Source organism: Pelophylax lessonae (genome assembly GCF_965119305.1).
Source record: "Pelophylax lessonae genome assembly, chromosome: 11".
NCBI classification, from domain to species: Eukaryota; Metazoa; Chordata; class Amphibia; order Anura; family Ranidae; genus Pelophylax; species Pelophylax lessonae.
Genome location: NC_138778.1, coordinates 202,975,578 through 203,000,384, shown reverse-complemented (window position 1 = coordinate 203,000,384; position 24,807 = coordinate 202,975,578). Strand labels below are relative to the sequence as shown.

At 41.8% G+C, this 24,807-nt stretch overlaps 1 protein-coding gene across 1 annotated transcript in view; it reads left to right on the top strand.

The window, feature by feature from the left end:
- Positions 1-24,807, top strand: part of DIDO1 (death inducer-obliterator 1) — a 63,292-nt gene that overhangs the window by 7,048 nt on the left and 31,437 nt on the right. Inside the window, exons 3-4 of the mRNA XM_082271635.1 lie at positions 552-839; positions 5,503-5,722. Of these exons, the coding sequence (XP_082127761.1) occupies positions 552-839; positions 5,503-5,722 (508 nt within the window). The remainder of the gene's footprint in view (positions 1-551; positions 840-5,502; positions 5,723-24,807) is intronic.

Genomic DNA, 24,807 nt, shown 5'->3' with positions numbered 1-24,807 from the left:
GGCACTCAGGAGAGCCGAAGAGGAGGATCAAGGCTGCTCTGTGCAAAACCACTGCAACAGAACAGGCAAGTATAACAAATTTGTTATTTTCAAACCAAAAAAAAGTGTTTTTTTTTTTTTTTTTTATTTATTTTTTTTTTTTTGAAGGCTTAAGGGTCCATTCACATTAGCGCGACTTGTCAGGCGACTTGGTCGCCTGACAAGTCGCGGTCGGTTGCTCGCCATTGAATTGAATAGTACAGGACCCGTTCTAATAGGAGCGACACAAGTCGCTCCGACTTAGAAAAAGGGTCCTGTACTACTTTGGGGTGACTTGCATTGACTTCAATTATATGAAGTTGCGCTGTGCACCGCGACTTCACAGGTCGCCCCAGCAAGTCGTGTCACGCCAGTCTGAATGGGCGCTAAGAACTACTTTAACCGTGCCCTACTTTGTTTTTTTAAGTATATTGCTAGTGAGTGTAGTGTCGCTGTTGGTAAAGTGAACACCCTATAACAGAAAAGGCATGACCAGCGGTTCTTTTTTCTGAGGTCCTTTTCCTGTGTTGTAGGTGGAGATTCCTGACTTAGCTGACCCATCCACTGAGGACTGTGAAACTTCCCAGGTCTCTCAAGAGTCTTCCACTGCTTCTGAGCCGTCGGTGTCTCAAGATGTGGCCAAGTGCATCGGACCAGGCTGTTCAAACCTTGCCCTTCGTGACTCTGTGTATTGCAGCCATGACTGTATACTTAAACATGCTGCAGAAACAATGAAATCACTTAGCGCTAGCAAAGACGCCAAGCCCAAGGAAAAAGTCAAGGTAAAACCTGAGAAGAAGTCCCCACCACCCAAACCCCAGGTAAGTAGTTTTACGACGTCTTGCTTTCTCAACATTTGTGTTAGAGCTTGCTGATTAATGTAGCACAGAATAGTTTCTAGTGCCAGGGTTCCTTTGAAGGGGACTGTATTGAATGGGATTCCAATGCTCTGTGGTAAAATACGAGGTGGCATCAAAGTTTTTGAGACTAGCCCGGTTTACAAGAAAGTACATTCTCTAAATTTAAATACGATCGCCTTCAAAATAGTCCCCTTGCACAGCAATTCAGCGCTCCTAGCATTCCTGCCACTTCGGGAATGTCCTGGAAGTTTAGAAGTGTGTCAAGCACCTTCTGCGATTTGCGCTGGATCTCCACAATGGTGTGTGAAGTGAGATCATGTTTCCGGCAAGAAGCTCGGTGTCTGGGTGCAATTTTGACGTTTGCTCTTTGTTCTAACCTGCTGTCCATGATGAAATGGCAGATGTGGTAATGCACCTGGTCAGAATAGCACCAATTAGTTGCACAGCTCCTGATGTACACAGGAAGATGTCTTTTGGCACACGGACTTATGAAGGTCAGTGCTCCCTTTGTGGGTGAAGCCATGTGCGCCGTGTGTTACAAAACTAGTCTTAAAGCTTTGGTAGCACCTCCTATACAAATGTTAATTTGAAAATGAAACTTATTCTTTATTCAGTATGGGCATGCGTTTAAAGTCCTTCCAGTTAGCACCCCCATTCTATGTACTGTAATACCCAAATCCCTAATGTCACAATGCAAAACGGGAGTTGGGTCAAATTTATAGCTAAACAGATTTGAGGTTATTAATGTAAATACTTGCTTGTATTTTAAGAGTTGCATATCACTTCTTAAAATAACCGTTCCAGAAATAAATTTCATATTTAGGAATGAAACCTTCTAAGCCAGATTTCTAGTGACTGAAATGCACCACGCGCTGACTGCATGCCCTTCAGGTTGTATCCTGTTTGTGCCCCTGAACTACTCAAAATTGTAGTTAAATTTTAATTGAAATATGCTTGGGTGCAGGCAGTTGGTGGCACTGCCAAAATGCTTTTATTATTCCTAGTGAACTTTGAGCAGATCTGTTAGTAAAGTTTAGTGTTCATGATGTCTTTACATGCCTCAGTGGTTGCACAATCCTTGCCTGATTTATAATCAAAAAAATTTGCTTATCTGGCAAGCCTTCCCCAAGTACAGTTCTCAGTGCACAGTTTCTGATGTAACGACAGAATTCATTTTTAAACAGTGGTGCAAATTCCGTAGAGGGGACCTGCAGGATAAGCAGATATTTAGTGAATAGAGGGGAGACGTGCATTCTTACCTGAATCTTGGTGTGCTTGGTAGATTTTTTTTTTCCCCCCAGATCTGTGTAGTAATCCAATGTGAAACCTTGCCTTTGTGTAGGCCACTCACTGCTGCTATCTCAACGTGTGTATGATGAATGGTTTAGTCTCCGCCCCTTTTTTAGTTTTCTGCAAGCAGCTTCTAGTGGGTGGAGCCTGCTGGGTACTGCCCACAACTCCAAGTGCACACGCTATGTACAGCACAGTGATGTCACTACTAATTTACAAGTTTATATTTGAGTTGTAAAGGTATTTGGTGCATATGAAGTGGATTTATACCTTCTTCATCTACTGAGATCTATTTTAGGAGTCTTTGTTACTGGAGCTCAGCTTGAGGCATAAATGGCTTTTTTGTGTTTGCACACATTTTGCAAAATCATTTAAACAATGCATGCATTGTTTACTGTGTGCGATTTTAATTTTTAATGATGAAACTCGGATTTTCAGTCTGCTAAATGTTTTATCACATATCCATGGAATGGATGTTCTGTTTGGCTCTTGTGACATTCTGAATGCAGTCAGTTTATCAGTGGATTTTAGTACTGGGTAGCTCTTACTTAAAACACCTAAAGTGGTAGTAAAGGTTTGTTATATATAGATATCTCTATCAAACATGGAGAGTTGTGGACAAAGATTTTTACGGTACCATACTCAGACATTACAGTTTGTATAAAATCAAAAAAATGTTGACATATACAGGAACAAAATTTAAATTTATAATCACACATACAAAGTACATAAGGGTCTCTCTCTAGATAGTCCCTTACACCTGTCCAGGAGGGTGCTAAACGAGCACTACCTCCGGAAGAGATTGTAGGCATAGACATGCAAGCTCTCGGCACGTTTCGTGGTTGCCCACTATTTCAGGAGAGGAAGGCAGCTAAAGGGGACCACATACTCAGACTGAATCAACCCAGTCCTCAGACCAGAAGGAAAACCAATGTCGCTGCCCCCTGGTGAGCATGGGAGCAGATCCAGGGAACCCTTACGAATGCATGGTGGCATACAAAAAAAGGGGGGTTGCAAGCTAGGTAGGCAGTGGGATGGATGAGACTAAGATGGCTCTTGGAGTTATAAACAAAGATTTATATCAAAATGACGGTATCTCGCTTCTCTTTCCACCAATTTTAGTGGTGTGTAGATTCCAATAGGGTGTTCCTAAATAAGTAGTCTGCTCATTTGTATGATTTGAAGATTGGACAGAGACAAGCAGAGCCTTAGATGGAATCCTGAAACAAGGGACCATCCACTTACATCCACCATCGTAGGTTATACTTGCCTGCTCTGTGTAGTGATTTTGCACAGGGCAGCCCAAATCCTCCTCCTCTTGGATCCCCCCCAGGGCCGCACTCCTGGCCCCTCCCAGAGCAAGCAGCTTGCTGAGGGAGCACCCAAGTAGGCGCACTCTTGAGCTACTGCTGTGTCCATTTACAACACACAGCTTCGGCTTTGCTCCTCTCTTCTAATCTAATGATCCAATCCAGTTCACTGGCTATGATTAACAGCTGTTGGGGCCAAGGGCTCTCACTGCTGCCTCAGCCAATGAGGAGTGAGTTTCTGCCGAGCCGAAGCTGTCTTGCACATTGCTGGATCGTGATGGGGCTCATGTGAGGGCCACACCCAAGGTTTTTACCTTTTTGGATAGAATGCATGAAAGGTAAACCTTCAGCCTTTACAACCACTTTAAGTTTGAGAACAAAGAGCCTGCTTAGCTATTAATCATATAGATTAAGAAATAGCCAATCAGCGCTTTAAGTGTGTTACTCTAAATATTTGTGTGTTCACGTTCACATATGTGTATTTTATAAATCCTATAATCGGTCTCTATTAGTTTTGTTACTCCATTCCTTCAAAAGTAACTGGTTGATACTGCCAGTCACCTTTCTTCCTTGTTCTAAACCGCTTAAAGTACAAGCTGATCTTTGCTTGCATGGTCAGTTTGAATCCTTTGGCTGGCCATTCAGAGGTACAGGACACTGTGCAGACACATAGCATACCTGGATTGGGTAGTTTGGTCAGCCGCCACACCTCCTGTCTAATCAGCCTGCCGCTGGCAGACTCCCTTTCCCAATAACATCCTGCTTCTTGAACATGCCCTCTGCTCAAGCACAGCCTGCATATTGCTTCTGGCTGAACAGACTATGGACTATAGACTATGGAATAAAGGCACATGATGTGTCTGCACAGTGTCCTGTAACCCTGCCCCCCACTATCTGGAAGAAGAGATGAATAGTCACAATGGACCTTTTTACCCATGTAAAAAAGGTAAGAAAGCATTTCCTATCTAAAACAGTTATAGTCCCTGCTTAGTTGTATTAAGAGTCTAAAACTGTATTTTTCAAACTACATGAAGTATTTAGTGGGAAAAATGGTTGCACACCTAAGGCTAGCCATACATTATACAATTTTCTTTAGATTTACCTTCAACTATGTAGTGCAAAGGCCTGCCTTATAGGATATAATTGAAGTTTTGTTTAGTTTTGACCTCCTATTTATATGGTTTATGGTAAATCTAACAGAAAATTGTATGGCCAGCCTTAGTGATTTACATATGCACATTGCGTAGTTAAATAACCAATGCAGTTTAGCAATTTGGTCTTCATATCTCCATATATACAGTTGACAGAACCGCTTAAGTTTTTTTTAACCACTTGCCTACTGCTGCACGACTATTTACGTCGGCAGTCAGCCCCTCACAGGCAGAGCGACGTAGGGCTACGTCGCTAGCCTGTAAGGGTGTGGGGAGCGAGTGCGCGCCGCCGGAGGCACGCTCCCGCTCGGTCACGGACACACACCCCCGATCCCCCCGCCCCTCCCCCCCCCGCGTGTCCGCGACAGCGGGAGAAAGGCAGGCAGCTAGTGTAAACAAAGCCGTCTGTCAGTTCTCCCTGTGTAAGAATGATGATCAAACGGTTCTACTATGTAGGACCATTAATCACTGTTCTTACACACACAGCCAATCGGAAGCACGCTCCTCGGACACACTTAACCCCTCCCTCTCCAATACAGTTAACTCCTTCACTGCTAGTGTAATTTTTACAGTAACAGTGCATATGTATAGCACTGATTACTGTAGTAATGTCACTGGTAACCCCAAAAGTATCAGTCAAGGGTCCGATCTGTCCGCCCCAATGTCGCAGTCCCGCAAAAACGCAGATCGCCGCCATTACGTGTTAAAAAAAACAACTGGTTGAGCATGCCTGCACTAGATATTACAATTTTTTATTACTAAAATGTTATAGCCACATATACTTGAATTCACTTTAGTGCTGCAAGATGTTTTTTTTTTTTTTTTTTTTTTTTTAGAAGCTTTCATCTTTAACTTTGTGTGCATTTGTTACAGGCTCCTTCCAAACCAACAGTGTTGCAGAAAGCTTCCGTTGAGAAGACAGACATCATCAAGCATAGTGTTGTTCTAATCCCAAAGCTGGAGATGGAAGTGTCCAGCGATGAGCCATCGGAGGAGTACGGCAGCAGCACACCTTCTTGGGAGAGCGACCATAATTACATTGCTGTAAAGCCAGAAAAAACTGCTGCCATTTCATCCACAATGTTTTACAAATGTATGTATCACTTAGGAATATTACCCCCTAGTGCACATATATTTGATTACACACCACTGTTACATTACACTGGTAGATTACATAATCCTGGTTAGTATGAGGTTCGGAAGCATTGTGGAGGCCCAGGTAAGAAAGCATTCCCATGTAGATCCTGGATGTCTGCTCTAGGGGATAAAAAAAAAACACAAAGGTAAGTATGTAGCTTGGGCACTTGCTTGGGGGTACGGTCAGGACTATAGAAAGCATGTAGTTGTCTGCATTTAATCATGAAAACTGCACAGCCTGCTTGAATAGTACTGCCATGTGCTGACTAATTGGATCAAGATTTTGCTATTCTACCAGCGGGGTCTATATGTAATATCTGTGGGCGACCCAAACTAGCAGCCAATGTAACATATTCAAGTTATGTTGGCAGTCTGATAATGTACTCTGCCTTAATCCTTCATTTATTAATACCTTCTCCCTTTGTCGTAAAGTATATCTAAAGCCAAAACCTTTGTGGTTTTGGTTAGGGTTGCTAGCCTTGTCAGTTTTTGTTCCCTTTGATTCCCCAGTGAGGTGGTTTCCCTTAAAGCAGACCTAAACCCTCCTATCCTCTCCAGCTAAGGAATCTTCTTTTTTAGCTTCTGTTTGATCTGCATTTTCCATGGTGCTGTACAGGATATCAGCTATGACACCAACGATTTGATGGCTTGACAGCTGAGAGCTACCATAAGCACACTAGTGTGTAACAATTTCATTCAAGGCATACCTTGAATAACTATTTTTGGAAATCTGTGGGCTTAGTTCTGATATAACTTCACATCATGTAGACACAGCAGGAGACGAGGCAATATCTTCACTGTTGGGCAAATCCTCTCCCAGACAGTTGTCACCACCAGAAATCCCTTCCCGTAGAAGCATTCCCTTCTATTTCTGTTCCAGAGACTATTCTAAAGCTGGATATACACTATACAACTTTTGTTGGTAGGTTGCCTTTAGATTTACCTTCAACTATGTAGTGCAAGTGCCTGCTTGATTGCATACAAATTGAAAGTGTTTAGGTGTGACCTAATATTATATGGTTTTGTTAAGTCTAAAGGAAAAAAATCGAAAGAAAATTGTATAGTGTGTATCCAGCTTAAGTTTTGGATTTTAATCCTAAAAAGTGGTCACAATAGACAGCAGTAAAAACCCTCCTCTACCAACATACTTTGATACTTAAAACTAGTATATAAGTAATTTCAACCTAGTTATACAAGACCATGAGGACTGTGGCAGGTCCTTGACATTGAAAACCACTAGATGGCAGTCGATTACAGGCTGTGTAGTTTTTCTGGTCTTTGTTTTGAAATGTATGTTCCATGCTACCTAATGTGATCTGAAAGAAGATCTTTTCCTTCTAATCAACGCAGATGGCTTATCAGGTAAGTGATGATGGACCTAAAATCTTTTCTTTTTGACAGAAGATTAATTAAAGAAAACCGTAACACACCTTTTAAGTGACATTTTGTTTTTATGCACACTGCCTTACATTAGTACTTTTTTTTTCTTTTTTTTTTTTATTATTCAGTCCCAAACAAAAATCTCAGCTTATGTTTGCTGTGGACTCTGCCTTGCGTAGTGGGCTGTGTTTTTACATATAGAGTTACCAAGTTTCATCCAGTTCCACTCAATATTCAATGTTCTGTAATTGGTTTCATGGTCAAATTGCTACATCCTTCATAATACTTTTTGGTAAGCCAATTTATAAAAAAAAAAGGCATCAAAATCCACAGACCACTTTTTGTTTGGGGGTTGGTTCAGCAACTTTGGTTATTTTGTGCCTCGAAGGTAATGGTCCTTAAGCTGCAGATCTTCATCTCTGAACACTAGCTTTTCAGCACGGGTCAAGTAATACGATATTGGACGATTACTGGGCAATTTTCAACCACTTATCGAAATCACGTTTTGAGCCTAATACATAGCTACAGGGTTTAGAAAGGGGTTGGGTACATGACTAATTGCATATGCTGTGTTGCCTATTTTTCAATATCGTTCAACATCCCATCAATTGCCCATCTATTAGTATTATCACTTTAATGGACAGTAACTAGGCATTGCCACTCTTACCCATCACTGGAATATCTCTACACGTTGATTTGTTTTGGGTCAGTGTTTGCAAATAAGCAAAGTCGGCGGCACTGTTTTAAAACTGCAAGTTTAACATCCCTTTCAAATGGGAAATGTAACAGTCTGATGTGTGGACACATCGGCCTCCTGAGGTCCTACCTACAGTCCTGGTACCTGGAGTTATGTGTTCATACAGCTCTTGCCGTGGTGTTTACATGTTCGGCCCAACCAGAAGACCTTAAAGAACTGAAGGTGGTACTTCTCATCTTTCGTCTTGCGTGATCATTTGCAGGGCAGTGCCAAACTCGAGCGTGCAGGAAGACACAGAAAGGTAAAGGTTTGTTACACTGTTTTATTGGTTAAGCAATCGGAAGATGAAGCAAAAGAGATCCAAACCATTCTACTGAGAGCAATTCTGGAGGAGCCTTTCATGTATAAATACCTATTCTTAGGAGTCTATGTAATAGAAACATAGAATTGGGATGACAGACCCAAGTCAAAACGCAAGCCACAGAGTTTGTCGGCTCACATTTTTGTTTTTGGCATTAAACATTAGCTGTCAGTATAGTATACCTAATGGGCCTTAAAAAAAGTCTGTGGTAACTCATAGAAACAAGTCAGACCTTTTATTATTTTCTCCACCCTAAATGGGTACCTGGTACATAAGTGACATATTGCCTCTCATAAAAAATGACATTGCTATAGCAATGAGTTTCTAACCCTTGAACATACCTGTGTGTATTGACTGGGATTGGTCATATTGTTTGCTCCAGTTGATGGATGATAACCAGCCATAGAAGTAACGTCTACCAGCATCTTCCAGAAATGGTTTTACTATAGTAGCACCTTTTATTCTAAATAGGAATATACTGTATATTCTGCCTTTCCTTAAGTAGGTCAGTGTTCTCTCATAAATAACTGAATTTCTTCTAAACCCGTTCTGAAAAATCCTGGAAGTAAACTGTGTTGCCTCTTATTGACTTGCTCCATATGTTCATAGTAATACTTTTCACCACTTAGGCTGGTCATAGATGGATCAAAATGTGGCCGGTTCAGCATGAACTGGATGAATTTCACTCCCATATATTGCGGTTCCCATTCCAGAGTAGTCGATCGAATGATCGACCTCTTGAAGTGGCTTGTTGGAAAATTTTTAATTCCATTCCTCATATTGGTTGGAGTACTCATCAGTGTATTCTGACAGTAAAGGAGTCTTCTCTATCAGAATATAATAACACAACGGGAAGGATTCCTCCATGCTCCTCGTTTGTGTGTATGGGGGAATCTGTCCAGTTTTTCTCATCGGCCCACTGGCTGATTATAAAAAAAATGGCACATATATGACTAGCCTTGGTGGAAAATTAGGGTTTGTTCTGCCCATTTTATCACTACAGATGGTGCAAACATTTTCAAATCCAAGCTTTAGTAAGCTAATATGAGGTGAAGGTGAATTAGGCAAACCAGGATCATCTTTTTAAAGTGGTTGTAAACCCTGACATATACCTAGTGCAGCAACAATCCTCAGGTAATACATGGAGTAAAAAATTCCTCTACTTGTGTATCTGCTGTCTTCTCTCCTCTACATCTGTTCAAAGTCCAGTATTTGAAAGAACTCAATTTTTTCCTCCCCAAAACAAATGCTTTGTGCATGTACATGAATCACAACCCCTGCTGTCAGTTTGTGTGTAACTTACCTCCTTTAGCTGTACACAGCAGGTTTGTGTCTCATGTCATTCCTCCTCCTGGCTGAATTTCAAAGTTCTTTCAGTTTCCTTCCCCCCCCCCCCCCCAGTCCTGATACTACATGTCCCATGATCTTTGGGGCCTATGTAGCTTCAGGGTGGGCTATGGGAGCCACTTGTGGCAGTTATGGGAGTTGATGTGGGTGTGTCCTATGGTTACAGTGGGTGTTTCTGGGCCTTCATCTGGGTAGTGAAAGGTGTAAACCTGTCATTCCAGTTTTGCAGCATGGCAAAGAATAATGGCTTACTGTAATACTACAGAAGAAGGGCTATGGGAGGGTATAATGAAGGTGTTTTCCTCATATGTAAATCACTACAGAGAGCAGGACTCTTGGGGGGGGGGGGGGGCGCAGGATGTGAGGGGTGGGACTCTCCATGATCACGCTGGTTGGCATATTTACCATGGCAGGATTGTGTCCTAATTATAATCCATTCAATCGTGCCCAGCAGCAGCACAGCTAGCTATCAGAACAGGTTGTGTATGAAGGGGTTTCCTTGAACAATGCTGTGATCTGTGAGGCAGGACTTGGGAGGTTTGGACTCTTCCTGTAGGTGTGACTGGGCGGGATTGAATTCTAATTAGAATGTATTTAATCCCGCCCACCATCAGAGCCGTGAAGAAAGCTTCATCATTTGCAGTGTATGAGAGATTACAAAGGGGACTGTTACAGACTCGAGCTGCTGCAGAAAGTGGCTGTGGAAGGAACAGTATCTATCAGCAGGATATACAGTGTCACGTGATACAAAGCCACAGCTAAACCCAGAATATCTGCAGACAACCGAGCAACCTGGTACAGAGAGATGATCGGTGCTGGGATTGATCGTTCTATTCAGTTCTAGTGCAAAGGTTAAAATTCAGCTTTAAAGCTCATCTAAGAATTTAGAAAAGAGGAGAGCTTCAGTCGCACTCCGGAGAACTCTAAGCGCTGTTTGGAGGGGAGGGACACCCCCCCCCCCCCCTTCTACAAAGGAATAGAGCTTAAACTGACACTTTTTTTAGGGGCTCCCTCCCCTGTCATTTCTATTGTTAGGAAAACTTGTCAGAAGTGACTCATGCTGATATCGGAGGAATGAAGCAGCAGTCAGAAAGGACACTTGGTGTTCTTAACTGAGACAAGTACACATTATAGAGGGAATATGCTGTGTGCTCAAGTCTGAGGTTTACAACCACTTTATAGATTTCACTCCGGTTGTGAAAATCTTAATGGATTGTTTAAACCCAAATAGTGTTAAATTAAGGCACCTATCTGGGGTCTTCTTGAACCCCTTCCCTCTGTCACCTCCCAACCCTTTAAGAGCTTCTAGATAACGGGGGGTGGGCATTCGGGTGTGACACTGTCGCATGATTAGAAAGCTCCTGATTGCAAGTATGCATCAGAAGCTTTCCAGTCCTCACCAGTGACTGTGCAGGGAATGTGCACGATTGTACTTCTCAGCACAGGTTTGTGTTTACATAGCGCTTCTCTGCGTTAAAGCCCACCCGCCAAGAGGTCTCATATATGCATACGACCTGCGGGGAAAGGTTAAATAAATTATAAACAAAATACCATAATTGTACTGTCACCTAATGTAGATAGGTACTAAAGGAGTAAGCCACTTTAGCCTTATTAAGAAGTGACTAGTTTAAATGTTAAATGAAAACGCCTCTTTTATTAAATCACCCTGAAAATGTGAAAGGTGCAACTATTGAAATTCCATGTAGCTCTGTAGTAATCTTGTGCAACTGGTTAATAGTCTAGTATGGGGGAAAGCCAGAGCTGCTTTAACCCCTTGGCGCCGACCGTATGCAAATATGTGGCCGCTCGGAGCTTAGTCCTTAGTGCTGAGGGGATGCATATTTGTATGAATTGCTGTGTATTCACCTGTGCTGAGGGCACGTGCCCTGCATGCTCCTTGCACAGTTACTGCTCCCGATCACTCCTTGCGATCAGTTTTCAGGCCCCTTGACAGCCAATCATGGCAGTCACGTGATCTTAAGCTATGCCCCACCTCCCAGTGTCATAATCCTCTTAGCGCCAGCAGCTCCACGTGTTTTAAGGGGTTAAAAGCTATTTAAATCTGTAAACTCCTTTTCAGCTTTAAACATTGTGAGCATGACATATTTGAATGGTCAGACTGCTTTAAGGAATCGATCAGGATTATCAAAATATAGCTTCATGGGTACCAGTAGTGCACATTGAATCCTGTGCTGGGATGCACTGCCCTGAATGATTAAGACCTGAATGATTAAGAAGTGTTCTAGATATGGACATTTTGATCCAGATTGGACCAATGTAACTGCATATACAATATCTCACAAAAGTGAGTACACCCCTCACATTTTTGTAAATATTTTATTATATCTTTTCATGTGACAACACTGAAGAAATGACACTTTGCTACAATGTAAAGTAGTGAGTGTACAGCTTGTATAACAGTGTAAATTTATTTCTAAACCACTGGCAAGAAAAGTGAGTACACCCCTAAGTGAAAATGTCTAGATTGGGCCCAATTAGCCATTTTCCCTCCCCGGTGTCATGTGACTCGTTAGTGTTACAAGGTCTCGGGTGTGTTTAAATTTGGTGTTCTTGCTCTCTCTCATACTGGTCACTGGAAGTTCAACATGGCACCTCATGGCAAAGAACTGAGGATCTGAAAAAAAGAATTGTTGCTCTACATAAAGATGGCCTAGACTATAAGAAGATTGCAGCACAGTGACCAAGACCACACAACGGTTTAACAGGACAGTTTTCACTCTGAACAGGCCTTGCCATGGTCCACCAAAGAAGTTGAGTGCAAGTGCTCAGCATCATATCCAGAGGTTGTCTTTGGAAAATAGACATATGAATGCTGCTAGCATTGCTGCAGAGGTTGAAGGGGTGGGGTCAGCCTGTCAGTGCTCAGACCGTATGCCGTACACTGAATCCAATTGGTCTGCATGGCTGTTGTCCCAGAAGGAAGCCTCTTGTAAAGCTGATGTACAAGAGAGCCTGCAGTTTGCTGAAGACAAGCAGACTAAGGACATGGATTACTGGAAACATGTCCTGTGGTCTGATGAGACCAAGATAAATTTGGTTCAGATGGTGTCAAGTGTGTGTGGCAGCAACCAGGTGAGCAATACAATGACAAGAATGCCATGAATACCAACATATACTGTGACATTCTGAAGTAGAGCATGATCCCCCTCCCTTCGGAGACTGGATCGCAGGGCAGTATTCCAACATAACAATCCCAAACACACCTCCTAGAGGACCACTGCCTTGTTAAAGAAGCTGAGTGTAAAGGTGGTGGCCTGGCCAAGCATGTCTCCGGACCTAAACCCTATTGAGCATCTGTGGGACATCTGCAAATGGAAGGTGGGAGGAGCACAAGTTCTCCCACATCCACCAGCTCCATGATGTCATCATGGAGTGGAAAAGGACTCCAGTGGCAACCTGTGAAGCTCTGGTGAACTCCATGCCCAAGAGGGGTTAAGGCAGGGCTGGACAATAATGGTGGCCACACAAAATATTGACCCTTTGGGCCCAATTTGTACATTTTCACTTAGGGGTGTACTCACTTTTGTTGCCAGTGGTTTAGACAGTAATGGCTGTGTTATTTTGAGGGGACCGCAAATTTACACTGTTATACAAGCTGTACACTCACTACTTTACATTGTAGCAAAGTGTCATTTCTTCAGTGTTGTCACGTGAAAATATATAAAATATTTACAAAAATGTGAGGGGTGTACTCACTTTGTGAGATACTGTATCATACCTGGCTGATGCCCTTGGAAGCTGGAGTAGACAGTTACTCCAGTGATCCCCACTTGCTTCCGAGTTCTTTTCTGAGAATGCAAAAGTTCTCTTGATGAGGTGGGGCGGTGACATCATTCTCCACCTCGTCCACTCAGTAAATGCTTTGCATTCATTCGTAAAATTCACAGCATTCTCAGAATGGCGCTCATGCTGGGTGGCTGACTTCCTATGTTCACAATGTAGCAGGCAGTAGCTCAGTACGGGACCTGGAAGCTAGTGGAGATGACTGGAGTAGTGTTATCAGTGATTTACAGTTGCCAGGGGCATTGGCCAGGTGTATATACATAGTTACAATTTAACTATGTATATCTGGAATTCCTCTTTAAACTGTGAGCCTGTGGTCAGCCATAACCTTGATGAAGATTCGTTTTCAAAATGTGGAATGCTACCACAGTCAACAGATTGTCCCAACCCACATAATCTTGGTCTTCCTTGGTCCTGTATAACATAGACATATTACTAGACTAACACTTGGTGCATTCTGCATCATAGAAATGTGATAACTGCGGAAATGGAAATCGCACTTGATTTTCTGCTTTAAAGAATGTCTCCAATATTGAAGTTATGTAGGCATTGGTGATGAAATGGATAAATTTTGCTATGACCAATAGTGGTCTGACAACTGTGGCGACCGCTTCGGGACTTCATTTCCTATGGTAAAGAAGCTAGTTTTCAGTGTCCTGATGGTCAAACGCTGAAGAAGGTGCACAGATCTGCAGTCCACAGATGTCCAACACCACTGAAGATCCATCTTTGCCATATATTGTAGTTTCCACAGACAAACTGAAGACCAGTGGGAGAGTTTGAAATTGACATCTACAAGTTGTTCAAGTGCCTGGACTTCTGTTTTTTTAAATGTTGGCGGGTATGAGAAAAACCCGTAATACATCCTATTTCTTGGCCAGTATAGGTTAGACTTTGCCTTCTACAGGTATGTATTGTTTCCATCCATACTTGCAGGAAAATGTAAGTGTTTTGGTTGCGTTTATTTTTATTATTTTCTGTAATGTAGGAATATACCCGAACATATAAGCAAGTTTAAGCATTGAAAAGACCATTCCAGAATTAAAAATAAAATTTTAACAAGCCATCATCCGATGCATGCATTGAAATGTTTTTCTTTCATAGCTGATGGAGCCGTTCACTTGCCAACATCTGTGTAACTATTGTAAAAGGGAGGAGAATCTGCGTTTTGGATCAAACAATAATATGCATGAGTGATGTGAGCCTCGTTCTATTCTACAGGCACAAAATTGGAGAATTGACATTTCTACCAAACGTTTTATCCAAGTATGCAGAGAAATATGAATACTATATAACTGTACAGTTCTGCTCATAAGTTTAGATACCCTGGCAGAATTTGATTTCTTGGCCATTTTTCAGAGACTATGAATGAGAACACAAACTTTTCTTTCAGTCATGGTTAGCATTTGGCTGAAGCCATTTATTTTCAATCGACTGTGTTTACTATTTTTTTTAATCATAATGACAACAGAAACTAACCAAATGACCCTAATCAAAAGTTTACATACCCTGGTGATTTTGGCCTGATAACATGCACACAAGTTGACACAAAGGGGTTTGAATGGCTATTAAAGGTAACCATCCTCACCTGTGATCTGTTTGCTTGTAATTCGTGTATGTGTGTATATATAAAAGGGTCAATGAGTTTCGGGACTCCTGACAGACCCTTGCATCTTTCATCCAGTGCTGCACTGACGTTTCTAGATTGAGTCATGAGGAAAGAAAAAGAATAGTCAAAGGATCTGCGGGAAAAGGTAGTTGATCTGTATAAAACAGGAAAGGGATATAAAAAGATATCCAAGGAATTGAGAATGAGAGGTTAAGTTGAAAGCAAACCACGGTTAGGTAGACTAACTAAAATTTCAGCCACTACTGCCAGGAAAATTGTTCGGGATGCAAAGAAAAACCCACAAATAACTTCAGGCGAAATAAAGGACTCTGTGAAAACATGTGGTGGGGCTGTTTCAAGATGCACAATAAGGAGGCACTTGAAGAAAGGCTGCGTGGTCGAGTCACCAGAAGAAAGCCATTACTATGCAAATGCCACAAAGTATCCCGCTTACAATACGCCCAAACAGCATAGAAATAATCCTCATACCTGGCACAACGTCATTTGAAATGAGACCAAAATTGAGCTTTTTGGCCACAACTATAAACACTACATTTGGAGAGGAGTCAATAAGGTCTATGCTAAAAGGTACACCATTCCTACTGTGAAACACGGAGGTGGATTTCTGATGTTTTGGGGATATGTGAGCTACAAAGCTACATGAAATTTGGTCAGAATTGATGGCAAGATGAATGCAGTATGTGAGGAAAATTTGCATTCATCAGCCCGGAAGCTGCGCATGGGACGTGCTTGGACATTCCAACATGACGATCCTAAACACAAGGCCAAGTTGACCTGTGATTGGCTACAGCAGAATAAAGTGAAGGTTCTGGAGTGGCCACCTCAGTCTCCTGACCTCAATATCATTGAGCCACTCTGGGGAGATCTCAAACGCGCCGTTCATGCAAGACAGCCCAAGAATTTACAGAAACTGGAGGCTTTTTGCCAGGAAGAATGGGAAGCTTTACCATCTGAGAAGATAAAGGGCCTCATCCACAAATACCGCAGACTTCAACCTGTCATTGATGGTAAAGGGGGCAATACACGGAATTAAGAACTGGGGTATGTAAACTCTTGATCAGGGTCATTTGGGTAGTTTAAGAGTAAACGCAGTTGATAATGGCTTTAGCCAAACACTAACCATAAGTGAAGTTTAACAGCCTTTCCACATCTCTCTCTCAAACCCCTCCTCAGCTCTGACCTCTGCACCACTCTTCCCCATTTCCTGCCTCTGCTCACGCTTCCCTCCACAGCCCTCTTCTCTACGACAAAGCCCCCCCCCCCCCCCCCCAAGCTTCTTCACATCTTTGCTTCTCACTTGTATTGAGATCATTTTTCAGCACTTGTACACCCAGGCTAAGATGGGGGTAATCGCAGTGCAGCTTACCACAGGATGTCCCATCCCACCTATGGCCACACTGCATCTCCTTTGACCCCATTGTGAGTGCAGGGCAGGTGGGGATCTATGATAGCTACCAAGAGGAAAGCTGTCCTTGTTAACACAGAAGGCTTCTGTGTTTAGAAGGGACGGTGGTGAGCAGAGGGTGAGAGCCACGTTCCACCTGAAGTTTCCAGCACCATGCACGTGTTACCATAGTGTATTGGGGGTAATGTTAAAAATGAATGGCGCAATAGCTTGTGCTTCCTTGTGTTGTGTTCAGGTAACATGCAGATTACTCCAACACAATGCTTGAATACACATCTGTATATGCTTATCTAAAGTATTTGTTCATTTGCACCAATTTCTAAAAATAGACTTATAAGTGGTGGCTGCCCATGGCTAGTGAATGTCCATAACACTAACCACATCAAGACTTGTTACCACTACACTGCAAACCTTTTAGGAAACTATGCACCTTTGCCATTACTGCGTTTTTTCCCCTATATCATTCATTAAGGGAAACTGTTAAATAAGCAACCTCCTACTTCCAGTAGGAAATATGGACACTAGGCACCTAGAAATCTGAAGGCCAGACTGCTTGATTGTGTTACCCCTTCAAACCACCAAGGAGAATGCATGATATTTCCCATCTACTATAATTAGACAACTGGAAGAAATTTCTACCATCAACAGTTTTTTGGGATGGACTCAGGCTGGATATTGGAAACCTTGGAAGTCTCTCCAGTTTGTTTTTTTTCATATGCAGCTGGCTGCGCATACTCTGAAAAGGACATGCAATCACTTCTAGGCTTGTTGCTCTTAAAGTGATATTATACCCCCAGTATGTTTAAGCACTTTCAGCAGATAATGGGAGTATGCAACTTTTGATCCCTGCCTGTGTTCCTGTTTAAGCTGGTGCCATGATTGCTGCCCAGGTGTCTTGTTCTCTTTTAGTGTCTTCTGGAACCACCCTTGCATGCTGGGAGTTCTCTCTACACTGAGCCTCAATAGAAACACATAGCTCTGTAGCCTAGGGTGGCAAGGAATTTCCCCTTCTCCAAGCTAACGTACCGACTGAGTGAAGTATTTTAGCAAATTGGGAATAATTGTGTTCAATCTGTGAAGCAAAAAATGCTGAGGGTTTAAAACTACTTTCGTTAAGCAAGCTGAGCGTTGTTTTGTTATGTGAGGATTCTGTTCTTTCGTGTTTGATTCTGGGGCAGTGGGATGTCTGGTAGCTGGGCACCATTTATGCCTGGACTGCCATTTGAATTTCTTGACGCCATCTCCTCAGGCCAGAGCTTTTCCCCACAGCAGTTTTTTTTTTTTTTTTTTTGTCACGCTTGGCCCATCCATCCTTGTGCCTTTCTACCCTTCAGTGATCTGCCACACATGCCTCTCCTGAGAATGTCGAGACTGACCCACCATCCACACAAAATGGAAAACTGGACATGGCCCAGTTTTGCTTCCAGACTGCCAGCAGAAAGCCAGAGCATGCTTCTCCCAGCCATTGTGTGACCTGCCTGTGCTGAGTCAAGATTTATCCTAGATTTTAACTGCTGCGGGATATCCAGTATTTTTAGGTAATGTGTAGACCCGATCAGTGTAGGATGTGTCTCGGGCTCTTTTTAAATGCCCCACTACTGCCACCATATAGCTGATTGTTCTATTGCAGCCTGCTTCAAGGGGCACAATGGAAAAGCAGCAGTCTTGGGGGTTTCTGTGCGCTGTGCAATTCAGAGGGTCACAGCCAACATCTGTATTATACCTTTTTTTGGTACCTTTTTGTGCTCAACTTGTCATGTTTTCCTGGCTTAATACCTTTTCCTTAAGGAGGTAATACCGTAGTCTAATTTTTAAATAGTATATGTGGCACTAAGTGGAAGGGTGTTTTGCCCTACAGCTGCAAGTGACCCACCTACCCAGGACCCAATTTGCACTATGCAATACCAAACTTAGAGCAGGGAAAGATTTTTTTTTTTCTGCAGCCCTAAGGCCCCATTCACACGCTTGAAGCGTGTAGCACTAAAACGCTCAAGCCAAATCCAATTAATTTGAATGGCCCCCTGTTCACATCTAAGCGTTCTGTCGCTCGCAAGTACACAAGCTTCTTTTGACAGATTACAAACCTAGATTTCAATAAAAACACTTGAAAATATGTGACGAGCATTTTGTTGCTCTTTTTCTGCTCCAACAGCTCTCCATCCCTAATCTCCTCTCCTTCCCCCGGTGCTTTCTATTGGCTAAACAAACGCTTTAAGCTCTAAAACGCTTGTGATACACTTCTAAGAACTCTCAAATAACGCCAGTAAAGCGCAATGCTCAGGTGTGAATGCAGCCTTACAGATACCGTCAATACCACTAGATGTTATTGCACCGCCAACCTTTTCATTCCTGGATACTTCTTCCTCTTCATGCCCAAAGTGAAGGGTTTTTTCTTCTACTTTGAAAGTACGTTTGACTCCGTGCCTCTTTCTTCTCCGTCTGATTGGGGAAGAGGTAAAAGCCAACAGCCACCTTTCCTGCCAATTTGGACACAGACATGCTTATTACAGATTCTGTAATTTGATGTTGATTAAATTTTTTCCTTAGTGGTTGAGATCCCACCAGATGAGTATATCAGCTGTGTTTTACATAATCAGAAGGAAAATGTATCCTTTTGTAATCTGGGCAGTTCTTTATATTTTAAAATTAGAATCCCACTGTTCATTCCCCTTCCATGATATCTGGGCTAGGTTCTTCAAGAGCTGGAGGTTCTACCAAAGTGTTTTATTGTCTGGAATACAAAGGCCTCCATTTAAGCCTGACATCTTCATGTTCATATCCTGCAAGGTAGCTTTTTTTTTTTTTTTTTTTTTTTTTTCTTTTACTGAAAAGTCAGGAGCCCCATTTGATCTTGCACAGTCAAGGTTGTTTTGGGACCGTGAGCTTTGTCTTTCACCAAAGTGAGAATATTTTGATACCTTTTCCTTGTTCAGCATTGGTTTTCTTTTCTTTCTCTGGATGCGTTGAGGGCTGTTTAACAGGGAATCATTCTGCGAAAAGGAAGCCGTAGCAGAAAGCTAAATTTTGTCATTCACATCCTAAATGGGGTCCTCTGGCTTCCACATCCCCTATTCCGAACTGGATTTGACAAGCTATTTGTCTCATTTGTTTCTGTTGCTACCCACTCCACTAGGGCAGTGAGTGTTTTTCTTGGACTTTCATCACCAGGCCCCAATGTCGGATTTCTAAAGCTGTGTGATCTGAAGAGGGGGCAATGACCTCAAGGGGGCTGGCCTTCAGTTTTCTATGTGCATATTTCCCCTGTAAGTGGCAGCGTATCTCTTGGTGGTTTATCCTTTAACCTGTGTTCCTAAATGTTTTCACAAATATTTCAAGAACTGTTTTGGGGAATGTATTTGGATTCAACTGATAGTATGCGTTTTGATACTTGAAATGTGATAGTAAAGTAATACTCAACAGTCATTCTGTGTTCCAAATCCATTGCTTTTAAGTATTGGTTTAGCTTTTTTTTATATTGATGGGCATTAGCTCATAGCTGCTGTGATTTGATGAATCACCTGTCCATATTTATCCTTCCAAGTACTTCTTTTACAGTAATGTCCACCTGAAACATATTGGGGAGATCAGATAGACTTGCCAATATTATAGATAGGGATTTTATCCATTAGGTGTAACTCTGATCCCGTTTAAACTGACATTACTTGTTTTAGAGCCCATGAGGGAAAGTATGGTGCTACATATAATATTTTAACATTTGTGCAATGATTTTCTTTTTACTGAAAAGTCATTGCTTCCTACGTTTTAAATTTAACCGAGTCCTTCTTGTCAATTTATCCTATTTTAAATGCATTCGACAACTCTGCAAATTCGGTAACAGGTTTCTGATCTCTAAAACCCAAATGCTATATTTTCATTGTCAGTTGCAATGTGGCTGTTTGAGAAATTAATAGAGCTTTAAGTCAGTATTAGATATGCTGTATGAAGATACCTGATAAAATCAAAAGCCAAGATAAAACTTGCTTGGAATAACATTCGGCCAAGACCTACCAAAGCAAAATGGATCAACAACAACTTTAAAGGAGCAATTCCTATTGAAAATAATGTTGGACGACTTGGATTACTCAGCTCAAGATTGCTCAACTGTCAAAACAACTCAGCGATATTGTGTAAGAAAAAAGAAAAGTTCTACTAATTATTGCCTAGATACAACTAGACTGTGATATAACACAGGCTCTGCAGTTACCTTCTTGTTAACTTTGAAGTGAGCAATTCAATCATGTTGGCAATTAGAGCCCATGAATGTTACGTCACTTAACATATGGCATAGCAAGACAATAAATCCACCAACATGCTTCAATCCCCCTGGTAATGGAGCTTTTGATTTCCAGTGATACACAGTGACCGTACTGGGTGATATGGTAGCATGGCACCACTGGGAGTCGTTAATCGGTGGATGAAGGTTCAGTGAGATATCCATATGGTACTGTTGACTTCCTATCCTCTTGGACTGTAGTACCATTCTCTGCAATATTTTTCTGACCGTATCGCCTAAGCCCTTACTATGCCAGCTTTCTTATTTTAAAACTAAAAGCTGCACATCTTTACCTTCCTCCAGCCTTTCACTGGACAGTGAAAAGAGGAGCAGGAAGGCGAATCGGTTCTCCTGTCACTCCTCCTATAAGCATGTTTGTTCGCACAACTGACTGGCTTCTTGTGCAGACTTTATGCTGTAAAAGGTGTGCCACAGATACGCATCACACAAAATAAATGGTGTGCTGTCCATTTTAAGAAAACGTGCAAATAGACAATTTTGAGTGAACACAAACTCACCTAAAATGTGGTATGCTCATGCAGAAATTAATAAAATAGAACCATCCAATATCCCGAAAATCGTGACATACACATCAATAACTAAATAAATGTCCTTCAGTATAAAGTCCTTACCTATCACATTCAATGTCCTATAGATATTGTGCCCTTCTGTGTTCTGACAAAGATGTGTTTATTCCATGCCAAGGAATCTTCCAAACAACCACTCTTAAGCTGGACACTATACAACTTTTGTTGTTCAATTTCTTTAGATTTAAGCTGCATACACACTATCCAACTTTTGTGGTTAGCTTTTCTTCAGATTTACCTTTTCTATGTAGTGCAAGGGCCTGCCAGATTGCATACAAATTGAAAGTGTTTAGGTTTGACCGTTATATTATATGGTTTTGGTAAGTCTGAAGGAAAAAGTCTTCAGAAAATCTTAGTGTGTATGGCCCATTACCTTCAACTATGTAGTGCAAGGGCCTACCTGATTGCATACAAATTGAAACTTTTTTAGATTTGACCTCATTGTATAGTTTTGGTAAATCTAAAAGGAAAAAATCTAAAAGAATGTATAGTGTTTATCCAGCTTTAGTAATAGGAGTATTTTGTATAGACGATTCCTTGATGTGAAATTTACACATCTTTGTCACACTATAGAAGCAGGAAAAGGGTACCATTTTGTGGATATTTCATGGTTATATTTTATTTCTGCACGCGCCAATCAAATTTTAGGTGCACTTGTTTACTCAAAATTGTCTGCACATGTTGATTGTGCGCTATCCATGAAGAAAACAATTTTTGCGTGACACTGAGGAGTGTGTGGGTACTCTCGAACAGTGGTAGCAGCAGTCCTATATAATACAATTTAGAAATGCACTTTATTATAAAAAAATGTTTGGGACGCCTGCCTTAACATGCACATGAACTTTAATGGCATCCCAGTCTTAGTCCATAGGGTTCAATATTTAGTTGGTCCACCTTTTGCAGCTATATACATTGCACCAATGTTGGACAAGAAGACCTGGCTCGCAGTCTCTGCTCTAATTCATCCCAAAAGTGTTCTATCAAGTTGAGTTTAGGACTCTGTGCAGGCCCCCCAGACTCGCTCATCCATGTCTTTATGGACCTTGCACTGTGCACTGGTCCAAATCATTTGGTGGAGGGGGGATTATGGTGCGTTATGGTTGTTTTTCAGGGGTTGGGCTTGGCCCCTTAGTTCCAATGAAGGGAACTCTTAAGGCATCGGCATACCAAGACATTTTGTACAATTTCATGCTCCCAACTTTATGGAAACAGTTTGGTGATGGCCCCTTCCTGTTCCAACATGGCTGCGCACCAGTGCACAAAGCAAGGTCCTTAAAGACATGGATGAGCGAGTTTGGGGTGGAGGAACTTCACTGGGCCTGCACAGAGTCTTGACCTCAACCCGATAGAACACCTTTGGGATGAATTGGAGTGGAGACTGCAAGCCAGGCCTTCTTTTCCAATATCAGTGCCTGACTTCACAAATGCGCTTCTGGAAGAATGGTCAAACATTCCCATAGACACACTCTTAAACCTCGGGGAAGGCCTTGCCAGAAGAGTTGAAGCTGTTATAGCTGCAAAAGGTTGAACAACTCAATGTTGAACCTTACAGACAAGACTGAAATGCTTTTAAAGTTCCGTGCGTATAAAGGCAGGCGTCCCAATACTTTTGGTAATATAGTGTGTATTACAATACACATTAAGGCCCCATTCACACTAGTGCGACGCAATTTTAGCGCGATTTTGAAAGCAATGGCAAGGCTATATGCCTCCAAAACGCATTAAAATCGTGGCAAAGTAGTGCAGGAACTACTTTTGAAGTCGGTGCGACTTCAAAACGCAGTGATATGAATGGGGCTCATTGAAAATAATGGAAAACGACTTGTCATGCGATTTTGCGGTCCAAAATCGCGGGACAAGTCGCACTAATGTGAATGGGGCCTTAATCACTTTTTGGAATATTTTATTTTTTCACATACTTTTGGATTTAGCAGTGCACAAGTTTATATACCATTTCTTAATGCCACAGATATGACAGCGCTTTTTTAGCAACTAACAGTTGGGCCATTTGCACTGCATTGTGGGTTGGATATTGGGCATACTTATTTTACCCAAACTCTTGAAGTTCGGGTATTTGAGGTCCTAAGATAGTACTTTACATGTTGCTCTTCAGACTAGTATGTATATTACAAGACTGAAAACTAGGGCTTATTGCCAGTTGCTTTTGTGTGGGGAAAATTGGAATGAATTTTTTTTTTTATTCAGACCTGTTAAAGATTAACTTGTCAACAAAAAAAAAAAAGTAGTTTGTGTATACATACATGGAGGCGGCCAGATTTGACTTCATTCTTTGTGCCTGGAGGTAATTGATTTATTGAAACCCAGAATAAATTTAGTAGCATCGGTGTGTTGACAGTAACTCTAATTTGCATATTCAAATAGATTTTCTTCAGGTCAGTAAGGCCTTTTTTTTTAATAAACCATCTGATATATCATATTTATATAAAGTTATTTATTATCTTGTAACATTTGTTATAGATAGACAAATGTGATAGATAGACAAATGTGAAAAAATATGTATTTTTTTTTTTTTCTATACTGCAATTGAATCCAGCAATTGCAGCATTAAACAGATGCACACTGCCACCTTTTAGGTTTCAGTTCCATCTGTAGGCCAATGATTTGTTTTGTGACAAATCTGATTGATATGCCACCAAATGTTCAGATGGGACATTTATTAACATATTCCCAGCAAAGACCATTGTGACTGATAACCATATAGAGATTGCTTTCATGCCTTATTTTCTCTCCCTGCTGTTCATACACTGAACAAAAACGCAACAATTTGTTTTTGCCCCCATTTTTCATGAGCTGAACTCAGAGATCTAATACTTTTTTCTATATACACAAAAGGCCTATTTCTCTCAAATATTGTTCACAAATCTGGCTAAATCTGTGTTAGTGACCACTTCTCCTTTGCCGAGATAATCCATCCATCTCAGGTGTGGCATATCAAGATGCTGATTAGACAGCATGATTATTGCACAGGTGTGCCTTAGGCTGGCCACAATAAAAGGCCACTCTAAAATGTGCAGTTTTATCACACAGCACAATGCCACAGATGTCGCAAGTTTTGAGGGAGCGTGCAATTGGCATGCTGACTGCAGGAATGTCCACCAGAGCTGTTGCCCGTGAATTGAATGTTCATTACCATAAGCTGTCTCCAAAGGCGTTTCAGAGAATTTGGCAGTACATCCAACCGGTCTCAGAACCGCAGACACATGTAATCACACCAGCCCAGGACCTCGACATCCAGCATCTCCAAGATCATCTGAGATTAGCCACCCAGACAGCTGCTGCAACAATCGGTTTGCATAACCAAAGAGTTTCTGCATAAACTGTCAGAAACCGTCTCAGGGAAGCTCATCTGCATGCCCGTTGTCCTCATCAGGGTCTCGACCTGACTGCAGTTCATCGTAACCAACTTGAGTGGGCAAATGCTCACATTCGATGGCGTCTGGCACTTAGGAGAGGTGTTCTCTTCACGGACGAATCCTGATTTCCACTGTACAGGGTAGATGGCAGACAGCGTGTATGGCGTCGCGTGGGTGAGCGGT